This window comes from Chionomys nivalis, chromosome 6, assembly GCF_950005125.1.
Source record: "Chionomys nivalis chromosome 6, mChiNiv1.1, whole genome shotgun sequence".
Classification (NCBI taxonomy): Eukaryota; Metazoa; Chordata; class Mammalia; order Rodentia; family Cricetidae; genus Chionomys; species Chionomys nivalis.
The window spans coordinates 2,302,560-2,319,640 of record NC_080091.1 but is presented as its reverse complement, the minus strand read 5'-3'; the positions used below and the strand labels follow the sequence as shown (position 1 = coordinate 2,319,640).

General features: G+C 38.9%; 2 protein-coding genes across 2 annotated transcripts in view; one reads left to right on the top strand and one right to left on the bottom strand.

Moving 5' to 3' along the window:
* LOC130875604 (leucine zipper protein 2-like) overlaps positions 1-1,438 on the top strand; it is a 143,971-nt gene extending 142,533 nt beyond the window's left edge. The window contains exon 8 of the mRNA XM_057771621.1: positions 1,346-1,438. Within this exon, the coding sequence (XP_057627604.1) occupies positions 1,346-1,438 (93 nt within the window). The remainder of the gene's footprint in view (positions 1-1,345) is intronic.
* Positions 1,439-11,499: 10,061 nt separating this feature from the next.
* Positions 11,500-12,795, bottom strand: LOC130876155 (heterogeneous nuclear ribonucleoprotein C-like). Its single transcript, XM_057772608.1, has one exon. The coding sequence runs from the start codon at positions 12,683-12,685 to the stop codon at positions 11,780-11,782; it is 906 nt and encodes a 301-aa protein (XP_057628591.1). The 5' UTR covers positions 12,686-12,795; the 3' UTR covers positions 11,500-11,779.
* Between the last annotated feature and the right edge of the window lie 4,286 nt (positions 12,796-17,081).

The window sequence follows — 17,081 nt, the reverse complement described above, 5'->3', positions numbered from 1 at the left end:
TGTCCAAAAGTGTCACCCAACTTCTTCCTGCCTAGCTATTAGCCATTTAGTTCTTTATTAAACCAATGCGAGCAACACATCTTCACAGTGTGCAGAAAGATTGTTCTACAGCATATACCCAATGCATTCATTTAAGATTTGTCATCTTGAAAACTATAGAACATTCTGTGTTGTATAACTGAGTTCATGAGAATTCCTTACAGCCCATTGATTCTCACCCAGGAACAGAAAGTAAAGGCCCTTGACTTGTATTCTTTTTCTTTCTTTCTTTCTTTTTTTTTTTTGTATTCTTTTTCAATGTACTTTTTCTTCTGGAGTATTGAGATAATTACTTAGGTTTTTATAAGTAGATGTAATAATAATTAGTAAAATAAGATTAAATTATATGTAATATTTACTTTTCAACACATTTCCACTGTAATGATCACCAAAAGTGAAAAAAGAATGGTTTACTAAATTTTAAGGTATAACCATTTTAGTAAATGTGGGAGTGAGGTGATTTCTACTGGAAATAGTGAAAGATGACAGAGTGGTGTGCTGTACTTGCTCTTGGCTTTAGAATCAGAGGGAATGTCCTGATTTTGCCAACAGGTATTTGCACATAACATATGATTCTGTCACATCTTGACAAATGCTCTTCCTGCCTTTGCTTTGGTGACCTTTAATCCACAGTCTCCAAAGCCCTAAGAAAACACTGCCAGACATGAAGGCCCAAATACCTGGGGAAAATTGTCATTGTTTAGGACTAATTTCAGTAGAGAATAAACAAAGATTGTTAATTGGATTGAATAAAGAACAAGATAGCATAACTGCGTAAAGAGAGACTCAGAAGGACTTGTCCGTGCCATCACCTCTCAGCATTTCTGGCATTCCTCCCTACTGAGGGAGACTTGGCCTGTCACCTCTAGAATGTTGTGTCTATGACCTGCAATTAGCCATTGTAGATCAGAGTATGCCCTACAGTTAGCCTTTCCAAAGAACCACAGAAGAAGGCAGGGTTTTCCTGGTCAGTGTCATGGCTGTATTGAGGAAGAACTAGTTTCTATGACTCACTGTGGGGAAGAGAAGGCTGGACAAGTTCACATAGCTAATATCTGAGACTCATCCAGCATTGTGAAATTGAAAGCAGTCTAAGATGATCAGTTTATTATTAAGTATTTTGAAAGATAAGATATTTTGTGTGTAGAAGCTTGTCTTCTTCCAGTCTGAGTACCCTTGCTTGACTAGAGGGTCTTTTAATGGGGGCAAATGTGTCAAGTCATAGTGGGACTATGAGGACATATCACAATCCTGGACCTGTAAATATGTTATAAATTTCATTGTGTTTGTGTTTCCCCTATTTCAGACTGTGTTCATTGTGGACAGTGATGATAACTCTATTACCCTTTCCCATTGGCTTCCCACCCATCTAGATTCAAATTCTCATTCCAAAATTTGATACAGTTTTCAAAATTCACTCCTAGATGGTATTCAAATGACAGGCTTTATGCCATGGTGTTTCTGCAGAGACACCCTCTTCAGATAAGATTGGATCATTTCTGCCTCATCATTCCAGTGGTAATTGAAGGCCATTGTAATGCATTATAAAAGTTAGACCTGTGAAACCTATAACATATCTGAATGTTAGAGAAGCCAGTCAAAATAAAGACAGAGATGCTGATAGCACACTGCCCTTTGGATCTGAGAGTTGAATTGAGCCTGGGATTGCTGCTTGCCTTTACAGACTCTTGTCCATTCCATCATGCTATGTTTATGACTTGGCCTCCCAAGCAGCCTTCTCTCTGGAAAGGGCCTTTAATTTACACTACAAGAAGGTGATTCCATATTTCTATTGGCACAAATAGAGTAGTCAGTTATCATGAACCTCTTGGAGAAAAATCACTTGCATTCAGGAACTGTCTGGAGGTACTCTAGCTGCACAAATGAGATGCTATAATGGGGGAGGATGTCCATTGTTTTCTCATCCTTTTTTTTTCTTAGTTCACAGATAATTAAACCCATAATCCTAGTCAGACGTGTTCAGTTTAGTTTCTGAAATTGTAAACTAGAGGTCACAGCACATTTTAGGTACATAGTTGAGCACTTTGAAGTTACTCTTCAGGAAGAGTCCATTCTTCTCAATACTTATAGTTAACCACTCTCATATAGCTGTCATTTCCAATTAAATAAGGAAAAATACAGTAATGTCTCTATTCCAAACTTACAACTTATTACCATAAAATAAAAGAAAGAATAATGAACATCCAGGGATTTGGCCCTCTATATAATTTTTAAAGTGCCTTGTTTACCTATCGTTCCTCCTAATGGCGAAGAAAGCAGATTCAAATGGCAGGAGCAAACTGCTGTCCTTTGAAGACCTTTTGGCAGCAGCATTGGATGTTTGTCATAAACTGGGTGTGGTATGTCCCTTTAAACTTAGAACTCTAGATGCAGAGGCAGGCAGATCGCTTTGACTTCCAAGACAGCCCAGGGCTGTGTACTGGGTCCCTGTCTCTGAAAACAAAGAAACAAAGCTGAATCTGCATCTGTGAACACCTTTGATTTAGCTCTTATATTGTTTGTGCTCTTTGTTCACTACAAGGGTGTTCATTAACCTTTGAGTAATGAAAGAGAAGATAGTTGTGTACTGTAAATGCATAAAGCATTGAGCTACAGACACTATTTTTGTACTTTTCAAAAAGGAGAAACAGACCACTATAAATTTCATCCCTCATAGGAATGGCCAAGGAAGAATCCTTAGGAAGTTCATATTGGACATCTTTTACCAGTGATAACATAAGCAGTAAAATCACTAGACCTGAATTTATCCTATTGAAGAAGTATTTGTTAATTTGGTCCCTGCATGTTCACGTGAAAAACAAGTCACATCTATTTATCTTAAGATGAATGCATAAGAGAGCATAATAGACTCTCCACAATAGAAGGATCCTGTCAACATTACCTGTTTCAGGTTCCACAAAACTCACTCTAATCCCCCTGACAGCACCACCTCTGTAAATATTTGACAATTAAGATCTATAACATTCCAAAGCAAGGTTCTTCTTTCTTCCTGAAAAGTCATTGGAAAAGTCTCTTCTATTTCTTTTATACCTCCTATCCCCACAGAGATACCAGGCTTCTCAATGACCATTTCCCCCAGGTCCTCTACCCCTGTGTCCATAGTTTCTGTTTTAGACACTTGTTTCTCTGAGGTTCCTTCAGGAGGAACAAAAAGAACACTTTTAACACTTTGGTTAAAACTACTTTTAACCAAGAGTAGAGCTAATTGCCCAGTGAAATAGCCTGAAGGTGCAGTACTCTGCAGAATGGTAGCAGACAACAGAGATAACTTCAGTGTCTGAACTATGACACTCAGTTGGAAGTTAGAAATTGCAGCCACCAATACATATTTCTAAACTTTAATCCAATCCGTGTGGTATTAAAATTTACAAGTGGCATATCTTCCTACACTGCCTCAGTTATTACTACTTAACCTCCAGAATGCGGAGTACAAGTCTTCCTCTGAATCAGAAGTTTCCACATTGTATGTATGATGTGATACACAGTAGCAGTAACTTTCTATATTCTGGGTAGGAGTTGGTGCTCAATCCCTGTTTCTTACAACATGAGAAGAGAACACAATACAAAAATTAATCTACAATAGAGTCTAGGATGGTAGAGCATGAGCCAGCTGACAGAAGAGACATACAGGTCAGACTATGATCACCAAGAGCCATCGGAATGTTACTCTATCAAGCCACACCATCATCTAACAGATGCACACAGATGTCTGCTTGTTCTGTACACTAGTTTGATGTAACTAAAAGCATATATAACTGAAGGAAGGGAGTCCTTTCCTTTTAGCTAGATTATATACCTAGAAAGAGAGATTATGGGAAGCTGATTGTTTAATATCTATTTCTATATCAGGACCAAGTAGGTAACATCCAAACATACATACTTCAGTTATTTATGAAACTGAAATGACATTCAAAATTAAAATGTGGATAACAAGGCACTTAATAATTTCTTCAAGTATTCGTGAGTTGTCTTCCTGAACAATTTTTATTTACCAAAAAATTATTACCTCACTTGACTTTATTCATTCAATTTAAGAAATACATTCTACTCAGTGTCTGGGGTATATAAAATTATATTCCAAGCTATACTTTGCATTTCATCTTATGAAAACACACTGAAAATCACAAGAGGAGCTGTTTGTCTGCTTCACTTTGCACATACACATACACATGACTTAGCACACAGACACATGCAAGCCCATAGAAACTTCAGGAGAGAGCCCAGCTCATGTTACATAAAAATGTTATTAGGAAATAAAACAATATATATTTAATAATTTAGTTTTGTACATTGATTGCTGTATAAGTGCTGTAACATGTAATCAAAATAGAAGAGTTGTAATTACTTTGTATGTGTGCTTGTGTGTGTACTTATTAGTTTTTCTCATGTGGCACAAATGTCCATATGGGCACACACTCATATAGGTGTGCTTGTATGTGGATGCTCACAGTTTGCATCTACCTCAGTCACTTAGAAATTTTAGTTTTTTCTTTATTATTAAAGTTAAAATGCATACATTTTAATTAACATATTAAATTAAAGCACCATTTCCCTTTTTCTTTCCTCTCTCCAGACCCTCCCAGCCTCTCTCCCTCCTCCTCTCCCATGTCCCCTTGATCTTAAATTAGTAGCTTTCTTTTTCATAGATTTTTTATTGTGACATGTATGTATGCACAAATACATAAAATTCAATATGCTGAGTCTTTCTTTACTATTTAGACATATGGTGTCAAGTTTGACTACCTTGCATTGGATGGCCAATAAGGGTTCACCCTAGCAGAGAATAATTCTCCTTCCCCTACCAGTTATTAGTTTTCTGCAATTATTTGTTTAAGCACAGATCCTGAGAAAATGGCCCCCTAAAACGTTAGCATGTCTATTCATATTACTACTCTCCTGGCCTTGTTTGTGCACCATTTCTAGAATAGGGTCTTTCATAGCATACTTTCTGATATTCTGGATCTCACAATGTTTCTGCTCCTCTTTGATGATATTCTCCAAGCCATAGATACAAGGGCTCTGATGCAGATGTAGCCACTGGGATTTGCCTCCCCTTGTTCTGTTGATCTCTGCATTGTATCTAAGTGTGGCTTTGCATAACAGTCTCTATTTGTGTGAGCAGAAGCTCTTTGAGGAAGGGTGGCTGCTACACTGACCTGTGGGTGTGAGGATAATATTTAGAATGTATTAAGGAATTATGCTGGTCTAACAATGTGGCAGTAGTAGATACTTTTCTAAGATTCATGACCTCACTAGCTAGGTTTCTAGTACCAGGCATGATTTTTTTTTTTTTTTTTTTTTTTTTTTTTTTTTTTTGGTTTTTCGAGACAGGGTTTCTCTGTGGTTTTGGAGCCTGTCCTGGAACTAGCTCTTGTAGACCAGGCTGGTCTCGAACTCACAGAGATCCGCCTGCCTCTGCCTCCCAAGTGCTGGGATTAAAGGCGTGCGCCACCACGCCCGGCACCAGGCATGATTTTACTCATGAACATGGTACAATGTAGAAAATTGATTTAACATGTATCATGCCATAAACACATTCAGCAGTATAGTTATGTATACTATTACTGTGTACTATTACCAGTCCTTGCTATTGGCACATCCTCAGGTAGTGCAGGATTTCCCACAAAATCATCACAAGCATGCATCCATAAGTAATTCTGACATTTAGTAAGCTATGATATCACTAGGTAGCAGGAAGCTTCCAAGCCATTTCAACCTCAGAACCACATTATCTTGTAAATAATCTCATTTATTATTTTTTATTTTTCATTGCTTTATAAATAATACCATTCAAAATTTCTACTTCCTCCCCCTCCTCCCATTTCCTTCCCACTCTCTCCTCCTCCCTCCAGTCCTACGAAAGGGCAGGTACCCTGCCCTGTGGGAAGTCCAAGGCCCTCCTCCCTCCATTCAGGATTAGGAAGGTGTGTATCCAAACAGACCAGGATCCCATTCAGTAGAGACAAATCCCAGTGCCATTATCATTGGCTTCTCAGTTGGCCCCAATTGTCAGCCACATTCAGAGGGTCCAGTTTGATACAATGTTCATTCAACCCCAGTTGAGCTAGATTTGGTGAGCTCCCATTAGCTCAGGCACACTGTCTCAGTGGGTGGACTAACCCCTGGTGGTCTTGACTTCCTTGCTCATATTTTCCCTCCTTCTGCTCTTCAAATCGACCTTGGGAGCTCAGTCCAGTGTTCCAATGTGGGTCTCTGTCTCTATCTCCATCTGTTGCCGGACAAAGGTTCTATGGTGATATTCAAGATAGTCATCAGTCTGACTATGGGACAAGGCCAGTTCAGGCACCCTCTCCTCCACTGCCCAGGGTCCTAGCTGGGGACATCCCCATGGACACCTGGGAAGCCCTCTAGAACCAAGCCTCTTGCCAACCCCAAAATTAACTCCCTTAATTAAAATATCTTCTTCCCTGCCCCCATATCTGTCCTTCCTCCATCTCAACCATCCCACTCCCCCAAGCTCTCCCGAACCCTCCCCTTCTCCCTTCTCTCTCCTCTCTCCCCTTCCCATACCAACCCCACCCCTATTCTTTCAACTTTTGCGATCTTGTCTGCTTCCAATTTTCAGGAGTATCTATATATGTTTTTCTTTGGGTTCACCTTATTACTTAGCTTTTCTGGGATCGTAAACTATAGGCTCAATGTCCTTTGTTTATGGCTAGAATCCACTAATGAGTGAGTACATACCCTATTTGTATTTTTGGGCCTCACTCAGGATAGTGTGGGACATCTTATTTATTATTACATTTTTGTTTCACTAATACAGTTGATACATTTTAGTGATAATAAAGAAAACAAATATACAAAACAGATTTCCACTTTCAATTAGTTATTGGTTTTAAGAAAACATAGCTAAATGTTGTGAAAACCCCTTTTCTGCTACTGTGGTGTGAATGATCAGAGAAAGGGATTTGGTAATCAGGTATTTTATTAATGCCTCACAATTAGCTTCGTACAAGAATCAGTTTGGATTAGACCTTGTAGACATTATGCCAACTCTATATAGGTGCTTGACAGTATTTAAAGAAAAGAAAAGAAATGATGATGATGGAACCAAAGGGAAAGAAAGAGTGCCATCTGTATTGAAAAAGAAACCCAATCCAAAAGATAGTAGTGTGAACTTGAATCATTAGTGTACAGTGGAAACAAGTGCTGAAAAATGTTATGATCATAAAGAGAGTCAAAAAAGAGGTTAGAGAGAGATGCTGAAATGAAATCTGAAGAGAAAGACCTATTTAAAAACTGCCTATGGAGAGAAGAAATTTGATATTGCATGTAATTCTACTCTTTTAGATAGGAAAAACACCAAGCATCTACAGGCTTACAGATGTGGTGATGAACCTTCTTCTCTTGTCTTTCTTTGTATATGGTTGCTGGACATTTATTGTTTGAGACCATGAGAACTATGCTAGCATCAACTTGGACTCACACTGGGGCTTCCCACTCAGCAGCAGCTTCATTGGCTCTAGTTTATTTTTCTTCAGTAGTTCCCAACTTGTAACTGCTGTTGCAGTTTGATACAACTTATTTATATCTTTTACTTTTGTTGTGTGTGCATTTGAGTAAAGACCCCCAAGGTTGTCATCATGTGTCTTCTTCATTGCTCTATACTTTTACATATGGAGACAGGATCTCTACTGAACCTGAAGTTTGTCAATTCTGTCTCAGTTAGCCAGTCAATTTAACCCAAGATTCTCTATCTCTGCCTCTTTAATTCTGGGATTAGAGATGACTACCATACTCACCCAGATTTTATGTGTGTTTGGGATTCTGATGTCTGATACTCACACTTACACAGCAAACAATTTATCCACTAAGTATTCTCCCAGTCTCTATTTATGTCATTATAATTGCTGCATAATAACTGCATATATGTGTAGAGGCATGACAGCTTGCACTAATATAAAGCAAAATGATGAATTTGAGAAATTTCCTCTCAACCATCTTTTAAGTACAGTTATTAAGAGATAAAATATTTAAAATACTTGGAAGAACATAGAGAAAGGGGAACTCTTACATATAAATGGTGGGGTATAAATTAGTGTAGTCAATGTAGCAAATAATATGGAGCTGCCTCAAAAATCTGAAATATTGGAAGCAAGATTGTCTGTTGGGGGAGGAGACTATGGGGGCAAGGGAGTGAGGTAAGGATACCACAGTACAGGACATATGCTTAAACTACATTTCATTCTATACAAGCATGAAACTGGCCTTATGGGATTCTGCAAGGTCAGACATATTGTGCAAAATTCTCAAAAATTTGATAAAAGTGAGAAAAGTCTCAAAATAAATACAAGCTGCAAATCACACATGTATATATAATTATAGTATATCCTACTAATATGTATAAATACTATGTGTCAATTGAATTGTAAAGGAACTCCCCTGAAAAATCATTAGTGATTCTTCTAGCAACCCTCTACAGAAATAAAATGCACTTAAATACAAAAAAAGCAAATAAATAGAATCAAAATAAAAACTTTAAGCCAGAACTTTATATTCCCAGAAACCCTACTTCTGCATCTATCCTAGGAGAAGGAATCACTGTTCTGAAGAAGGAAGATTAAATTCTAGTGTTTACAACATACTAAAATCATAGTATTCCACAATAACCCATTATATAGTAAAAGTACACAGAAGAGAGTATCTTCAGAATAAATACCGTAAAGGCAAGATCAGTGGCTGATCAAGGTAACATGCTAACTCAAAAGACTTTGGCATTAGGCTTGCCTAAAACAAAGGAAGAGAGAGAAGACAGTTGATAGTATAGAAGCATTGTACCCATATGATAGAATAAAGCACCTCATAATCTATTATTTTCCTATTTTTTGTAGTAAGAAATTTAATGAGGATGGAAATTTCACTGCTACTCAATGGAGTATGAAACTTTTCTCATTTAAACTAAATACTTGACTATTAAATAAAGAGAAAATAACCTGAGTAATAGGGTTATTATTCAAGGTTCTCTAGAGAAACAGAGCATTATGCATTCCAATAATTCTGTGGTATTTCACAGTAACTTATACATATATATATATATACATATATAAGTATGTGAATAAGTATATATATATATATATATATATATATATATATATGGATTTATTAGAATGTCTTGCAGGCTGTGGTCCAGTTAGTCTAACAATGACTTTCTGTTAATAGATCATTCAAGAATCCAGTTGTTGTTCATTCCACAAGGCTGAATTCTCAGCTGGTCTTCAATATACATTGGAATTCTTCAGAAGGAGGCTCTAATGCCAATGAAGGAATGAACTTTCTAGCAAGAGTAAGGGCAAGAAGGCAAAGAGAGAGTAAGGCTCCTTCTTCCATTTACTTTATATAGAATGACACAAGAAACAGTGGTCCCAATGTTCATCTTCATTCTTCAATAAAAATTAAAGATACCAATCTTTAGTTTTAATTAGCTGCTCTTCCCACCTCAAAAGAGTCAGAGTAAAGGTAGGCCTTTCCACTTCCAATGACTAAATTAATAAAAATCCTTCACAGTTGTACCCGTCTGCTTGGGTTCTAGTTAATTCCAGATGTAGTCAAGTTGACAGTCAAGAATAGCTATCACACAAGAAGGTGTCCAGTGACATTTTTACCTGTCTTAGGTGGCTTCCAAACTTGTATTTCATCTAGAGCTGGATCACTCTCTTCATCATTGATCTGTAGAGGAACCAAGATAGCTCAGTGTTTAGAAACAGGGACGATCACCCTCACGTATGTAATATACTGTTAGTTATGGTATGAATTTGAACACAGGTGAATTTCTATGTTTTCATCTACAAAATGACAGTAATGGTAGCCTTTCTATCAAATAGTTATTTTGAAAATAAGATGAATAAATTTAGCTGAATTGTCAACTCATTTTCCTACCTGGCATGTAAAGCAGAGGAAGAATTAGCTTTTGTTGTACATAAAAACTCAAAATTTTACTTTATTTTTTTCATAATATCAGCAATCCATTAATCTTGAGCTTAGATAACCCTGGGTTTTTCTCCTGTTGACGGAGTTGTGTGATCTCACTTTTTTTTTTCTGAACTTGTCACCATACTACAGAAGCACAAAATGAACCTAGCGGTTGTTCACTAAGTGCGAGCTGCCTTCTTTTTTTTTCTGAACTTGTCACCATACTACAGAAGCACAAAATGAACCTAGCGGTTGTTCACTAAGTGTGAGCTGCCTTCTCTTCTTCTTCTGGTTTACTTTTTCCTTTTGTTTTTTTAATATCTGCAGATGAAACAGATTTTATCTGTTTTCCCCCATTTTCCTGGCATTATTAGACATGGGGAGATAAAAACTGTGACTCTAGTGTTTTGATAGAAGGAAAAACATCTAATCCATAGACTACAGTAGAAGACATATGAACCCTCTCACTGCATCATGAAATGTACAAAGCTAATTTCCTTTTCAATGTAATGTACTTATAGCTGTTAAAGTGTGAGTGTGTGTGTATGTGTGTATGTGCGTGCGTGAGTGTGTGAGTGTGCACATGCATGTGTGCGTTGTGTGCATGTGTGCGTGCATGTGTGTGAGTGTGTGTGTGTGTACGTGATTGCATGTGTGTGCGTATGTATGTGTGCATCACTAAAATAGCAAACTTTCTCTAATACCCATATCTGGACTGAACTATTTTAAAATTAGAATAATTTTCAAAAGCTGATAGTATCATAATGTGCAAGCACATTATATAATCTTTGTTTATGCTTTTGTGCTCCGTCTCTGTTCAAAGAGAAATATGAGGATAATAAACTCTAATTATTACAAATTATGAGACTCGTCCACAGATGTGAATTTATCAAATGGATCAATATGAAACTGATCTACTCAATATGTGTTTCTCAAGAACATTCAGGGGTTTTGGCATTGGACTGGATACAGACCATGTCTAAAAAATTATTTGAATATAATTCTTTAGCAGAGCATCATGCATCATCTGTTGCAGAAGAATGGAGACCCTGAATTATTTTCCTTTCTCATAGTATCATTATCTCTACTACATATTCTAAAAACCTACCACACAGGCTGTGTACCCAATACACACACACACACATATTCATATACTTATATAGTAAAATAAGCTTTACTGAGTAAAAATTTGCATATAATACTTGTTCTGCTCTGGAAACTTGGCTAGTCAGTTGTTTAAATGTTGCCTTTCTTTTGTGTTCATGGTAATGAGTGTATATTATAATTTGATTTTGTTAAGATTGATAGTGAGAATACATTTCTGCTCTCAGTTTTGTTTGAGTATCATCTCTGTGGAAATATGTGTTTTATCTATCTAAACATATCATATTATCACACTAATTTTGTTCCTACATATATTTCAGGGACAAGTTCATTGCCAGCCATAGTTGTTCAGATGTTTTCCCCAAGTTTTCATCGTTCCTTTTTCTTTTTTTTTTTTTTTTTTAAAAACCATACATCTTTTTATTGTTAAGTCAAAGAGGTATCAAAATTAAAAGCAAAACTTACAGGGTAAGACTTAACAAAACTACTAAGCAGCATCAAAGGAAGTGAGAATGGAACTAGGCGCAAGGCAATTATGAATCAATGAACACAGGAAAGGGAGAGGGTGAACAGTGAGACTGTGCTGAAGACACTAGGGGAGAGGATCTGGTGTTATTTCCATCTCTCACAAGCGCCTAGGTAAATGAATAATAACAGGATAAGATCTCTAAACTCCACTATGTGCTTAGGAGTCATCCTCCCCATTGGCGCTGTCTCTGTCATCCTCTCCTTCCTCAGCTTCTTTTTCATCGTCCTTGATCAGTTCCAGCTGATCATCCCCTCGATCCTCATTGTCATCGTCATCCAGCAGGTCGCCCTCCTCAGCAGAGTCATCTGCGCCAGCCTCAGACTCCATCTTGACGTTCGTCTCGTCTTTCTTCACAGAGGCACTGCTCTGCTCCTCCTCCGACTTCTCATTCTTCATCTCTACTGGGGAGGAGAAGGACAAGTCTGCTTGTTTGCTTTGTTCTTTTTCAATTTTTTCCAGGCTTTCCAGCAGAGAATCCACTTTTTGTTTTATCTGAGTCAGCTCCTTCTTAATGGCCTGAAGGTCATCACCTTTCAATTTTCCGGATTTGGAAGAAGAGCCCCGTTGTCCACTCTTCGAATTGAATCCACTTTTGCCCCTCCGAGAGGTGTTTCCAGAAACATGTTGGCGTTTAGAAGGCACCACCGCTCGAGCAATAGGAGGAGGAGGAGGAACACGTGCTGGGTAACTGTACATCCTGTCATAATAATCCCGTTGAAAGTCATAGTCCAAATCAAATGAGGAACCGTACATCTCCGCTGCAGATCGTTTCACACCTGCTTTCCCTCGGTTCACTTTTGGCTCTGCAGCCAGATTAATATCTAAAACCTGGCCAGCTATCATTCTGCCATCCTCTCCAGCTACAGCGGCCCGGGCATTCCTTTCGTTAACATATTGGACAAAGGCAAAGCCCTTATGCACAGAGCAACCCACAATTTTGCCATACTTTGAAAAGATTGCCTCCACATCAGACTTCTTGACCACAAGAGTATTGAGATTCCCAATGAATACACGGGAATTCATGGATCGGGGATCTGTCTTGTTGGTAACGTTGCTGGCCATCTTCTTTGTTGATAAAGTTTCTCACAAAGCTGAAATGTAGCTGAAGATCAAAAAAATCTCACGGGAGGAAGGAGGAGGAAGAGACGGCCGCTACTGCTGCGGGTCCGTGCCGAGACGAAGCTCCAGCGGGCGGGCAGCGCACGACCGTTCGCTCTCCGTCTCTTCACAAAATCTCATCGTTCCTTTTTCTTACATGGGATTTTCTTTTTTATTAATTAGTTAATTTATTTAATTATTAAAGATTTCTGCCTCTTCCCCGCCACCACCTCCCATTTCTCCCCTCCCCCAATCAAGTCTTCCTCCCTCCTCAGCCCAAAGAGCAATCAGGTTTCCCTGCCCTGTGGGAGGTCCAAGGACCACCCACCTCCATCCAGGTCTATTAAGGTGAGCATCCAAACTACCTAGGCTCCCACAAAGCCATTACGTGCAATAGGATCCAAAACCCATTGCCATTGTTCTTCAGTTCTCAGTAGTCCTCATTGTCCGCTATGTTCAGCGAGTCCGGTTTTGTCCCATACTTTTTCAGACCCCGGCCAGCTGGCCTTGGTGAGTTCCCGATAGAACATCCCCATTGCCTCAGGATTTTCAAAGTTAAAATGTAGCTTTTGTGAAGTCAAAATTTTTTTAACGTTTCCTAAACGTTAAAATTTTTTGCTTCTAATATTTTGCTCCTCTTGTTACTGGGGAAGACTTTGCTTAGCTGTGTGCACCGGGGCTCACCCTGATGTCTTCTTAGAGATGTTTCAGAGGCCTAGAAAAATCATCAGCAGAGATTTAAACATCCTATCATGAGCGAATCACACAGATTAATTTTCTTTGTTAGTATCTAGTTGTTTCAGAGCAAGGTGAGAGCAGGCTGAGAAGAACACAGAAGACAATTATCCTGACTAGAACTCCCCCCCCCCATGCTGTATAACTCCTGTGTCATGGAATCAAATTTTATGTCATTTTGAGTAGGGTTCGGTGATGAGGCTTTGTCTCTGAAGCTATTGCAAGACCTAAGTACTTTGAATATGAAGCATAAAAAGAAAAATGAGAAATCTGATTTTGATTCAGATTTATGATTTTCAACACTTCTGATTTTACCTGTGACTGAGCAATTTTCATCAAATTATGCAAATTCTTAGTTTTAGCTTCAAAATGAGGGATGCCCAGAAGAGATTCAAATGCATAATAATGATTCACTCCTTTTCTTGTCTGTTACATCCCATGCTTCATCTCTCCAACTGTGCCTGTTCTCCTGGAAGAAAACACATTACATTCTGTATGCAGCTCAGTGTCTCTTTTTGCGTTCCACCATGGCTATATGAATGACAGTTCCTTTTCTCTGTTGGATTGTTTAATGAAGTCAAGCTAATACTCATCTATTCCAATTTACTTAGCCACAGCAGTGGGATGTTGTGGAGTTCAGAGTGGAGGAGGTGGAAAACCTGATGTCGCTCTGGAGATGTCAAAGAGGTGGTGGTGTTATGATTGGAACCTTTCCATAACATTTTTAGGAAGAACACTTTACCCTTGACTTTGAGTAAGAAGTCATTACCCAGATAAAGGAATTGTGGAAGGTGCTTTTGGAGTAGACAGAGTAGTACCACAGTTTATGGTCCCAAGACATCAGAGGACATCAAGAGTGACCATTTTGAAAAACAAAACAAAAATCATATAGGACTGAGTACTGAGTGACATTTGGCACAGGCTGGGACCTGGAGCTGAAACTGGAAGCTTCAATTATCAGGTGCTGTGTTTTGCTTGTTTTGTTGTTGCTGCTGTTGTTTATTTAGGTTTGGTTTGGTTTGGTGGGTTTGTTGTTTTTGTTTTGGACTCGGGGTAGCAGCTGTAACTTCAGTACTTCCTAAGCTTTTCCTGGACTTGAATGAAGATTAATATGGATAGAATTAGCCTTCTATGCACATTATTTCTTACTCTATTTATACGCGCGTGATTTTAGCACAGTGCAGTAGAAAACTGAGTGCACGTCAATTCTCTTTAAATCCGTGCAGAGAAATCCTCGGTTCTTTGCAAGCTGGAAGCCACATTTCAGCATTAATTGCCAGCTGCCACTGGCAAGAGCAACATATTCCCGAATAGGCTCCTATCTGCCAGCCCTAGCGATTAGAACTACAATTGGCTGTCAAGATGCAACCTTCCTGCATCTTTTCCTCTCCGCCCCACTGTTTCCATAATGGGACAGCTGGAACAATGCATAGGAGCATGTGACTTCAGGAACTACGGTAAGATCTGTGAGGGGCTACCAGCGCAGCGCCCATTCATTCACTTATAACCTCAGAAAAGTTAGAACCCTTTTCTTACAAGCTCCTCTTCAGTCAGCTCAGACCCATCCCATTTCCAAGCACTTACAGGGATCCCAAGTGTCTGCCTGCCACTATGAATGGAGCAACCTCTTGTTTAAAAGTCTCAAACCAGACCACTTTGTACTGCTCACTTTCCCATTGCCTGTGCACTTCTTACACAAATGCTGCTGCTTCCAAGGCTGTCCTGGAACTATCTTCAAACTCTTCATTCCTATAACATCAAACACTGGAAACAGGGTCTCACTTTCCTGTAGTTTTCCGTTCCCCATCTTAGCTCTCCCTGGGACTTGTTTCCTTGCCGTGCCAATGTCTTCACGGATATCCTTCACTTGGCTAATTATGACAAACTTTTGAAACTGACGCTGTAGAGCTAGAGCTTTTTGTTGTTGTTTTTTAAAGAGTGCCTCGTATAGCCAGATCACGCCCAATTTTCCTGCCAGGATTATAGTAGTACTCCTACTATGTCCAACTCGTGATAGCTTTAATAATGTAAAATCTGTCCATTTAATGCACAATGCAATGTTTTCACTAGCTTCCTTGGTACGGGCAGCCAAGGATGAATTAAATCACAGAGCTGGATGTAAATTTGGGCAGCTATGAGGAAGAATGTGGGATGATACGGTTTGTGAATATAAATGATCATGGTAAATGACTGTATTAAGTAGCACCTGAATTGATAAATAGAAAGATGGATGGAGGAATAATAAAAGACATTAAAAACAATCATTACAAGGTATTTTCCCACATACAGAAATAAATGAAATGCATAATTAATGAATTCCTTGTCAGTTCCTTGGATTAGACTAAGATCACCACGTACTCAGCCCTGACCAACTGGATTAAAGGGAGTGCAGCCGCAGGAGAAAGAGGTACATGGCCCCTCCTGGGCACAGTCTGAGACCTGCAATCCCCCTTCAGGGAACTGGTGGCACATGAGATGAACAGAAACTGAGTTCTTTTTGCCTTTGTAGAAGCAATTGAGATAATTAATTGAGTTACAAAAAGTCGATTTTGCTAAAACTAAAACAAAATTACAGTGGTAATTTCCAAATAATTGTCTCATAGGCAAAAATTAATACTTTTTAAAAAATTATATATAGCCAAAATTATGTATATCAGAATTTTGCCTTTCTTTTTTTCTCTCAGCATTTTCTTTATCACATTTAAGCCCAAGGACAAATCTTTCATGCAGCTAAACATTTAATACTCTCTTATTAAGAAGGAAATTTCATAAGGGATTAAGTTAATTATCTTCCTATGTTTCTACAACTGGAAAATATCTGCTATTGAAGACTTCCACTAGAAGCTTTCTGAGGGATTGTGAGCCTAGCATTTCCTAGCATAATAGAGGTCCTGGGATTGATACCGAGTTTGGGGAAAGAATCTGTATCTTCCTTGTTTTCTGTGACAATTTCACGAACTCCTTCAAGTGAAGTCTGGCTTGTATTCAGTTGGCCCAGGAGGGACATCCCCTGGCACTGGCTTGGGATTCAGAGAAGCAGAATTGGCATCCTACTGGCATAAAACCAGTCCAACACTTCCTAGTTTACTGCTTTTGCACAAGTGTGTGTTAGCTGGGGCAAGGCATCCAGATGAGGTGCATGGGCACCAGCTGCCACACACTAGTGGGATCCTGAGTCTGTGAACTGCCAGGACTTATCAAGGCTTTCTTTCCTCCTTTCCTAAGTGCTAACAACAATATGTGTCACATTTTGGGATGGCCGAAGTAGTCAGCCCCTCCATGCAGCCCATTTTGGCATATATGCACTATTCTACAAATCCCTTGGGTGATTTCTTCCATTTTAGAGAAGAAAAGCCAAAGCCTTGAAAAATAAGGACCTTTTCTTAATTCTTATTTATTTATTTATTTATTTATTTATTTATTAAAGATTTCTGCCTCCTCCCTCCCATTTCCCTCCCCCTCCCTCAATCAAGTCCCCCTCCCTCGTCAGCCTGAAGAGCAATCAGGGTTCCCTGCCCTGTGGGAAGTCCAAGGACCACCCACCTCCATCCAGGTCTAGTAAGGTGAGCATCCAAACTGCCTAGGTTCCCACAAAGCCAGTACGTGCAGTAGGATCAAAAACTCA

What these genes read in the sequence shown, in the direction of transcription:
- LOC130876155 (XM_057772608.1), bottom strand. Translation starts at nt 12,685, where the DNA reads ATGGCCAGCAACGTTACCAACAAGACAGATCCCCGATCCATGAATTCC.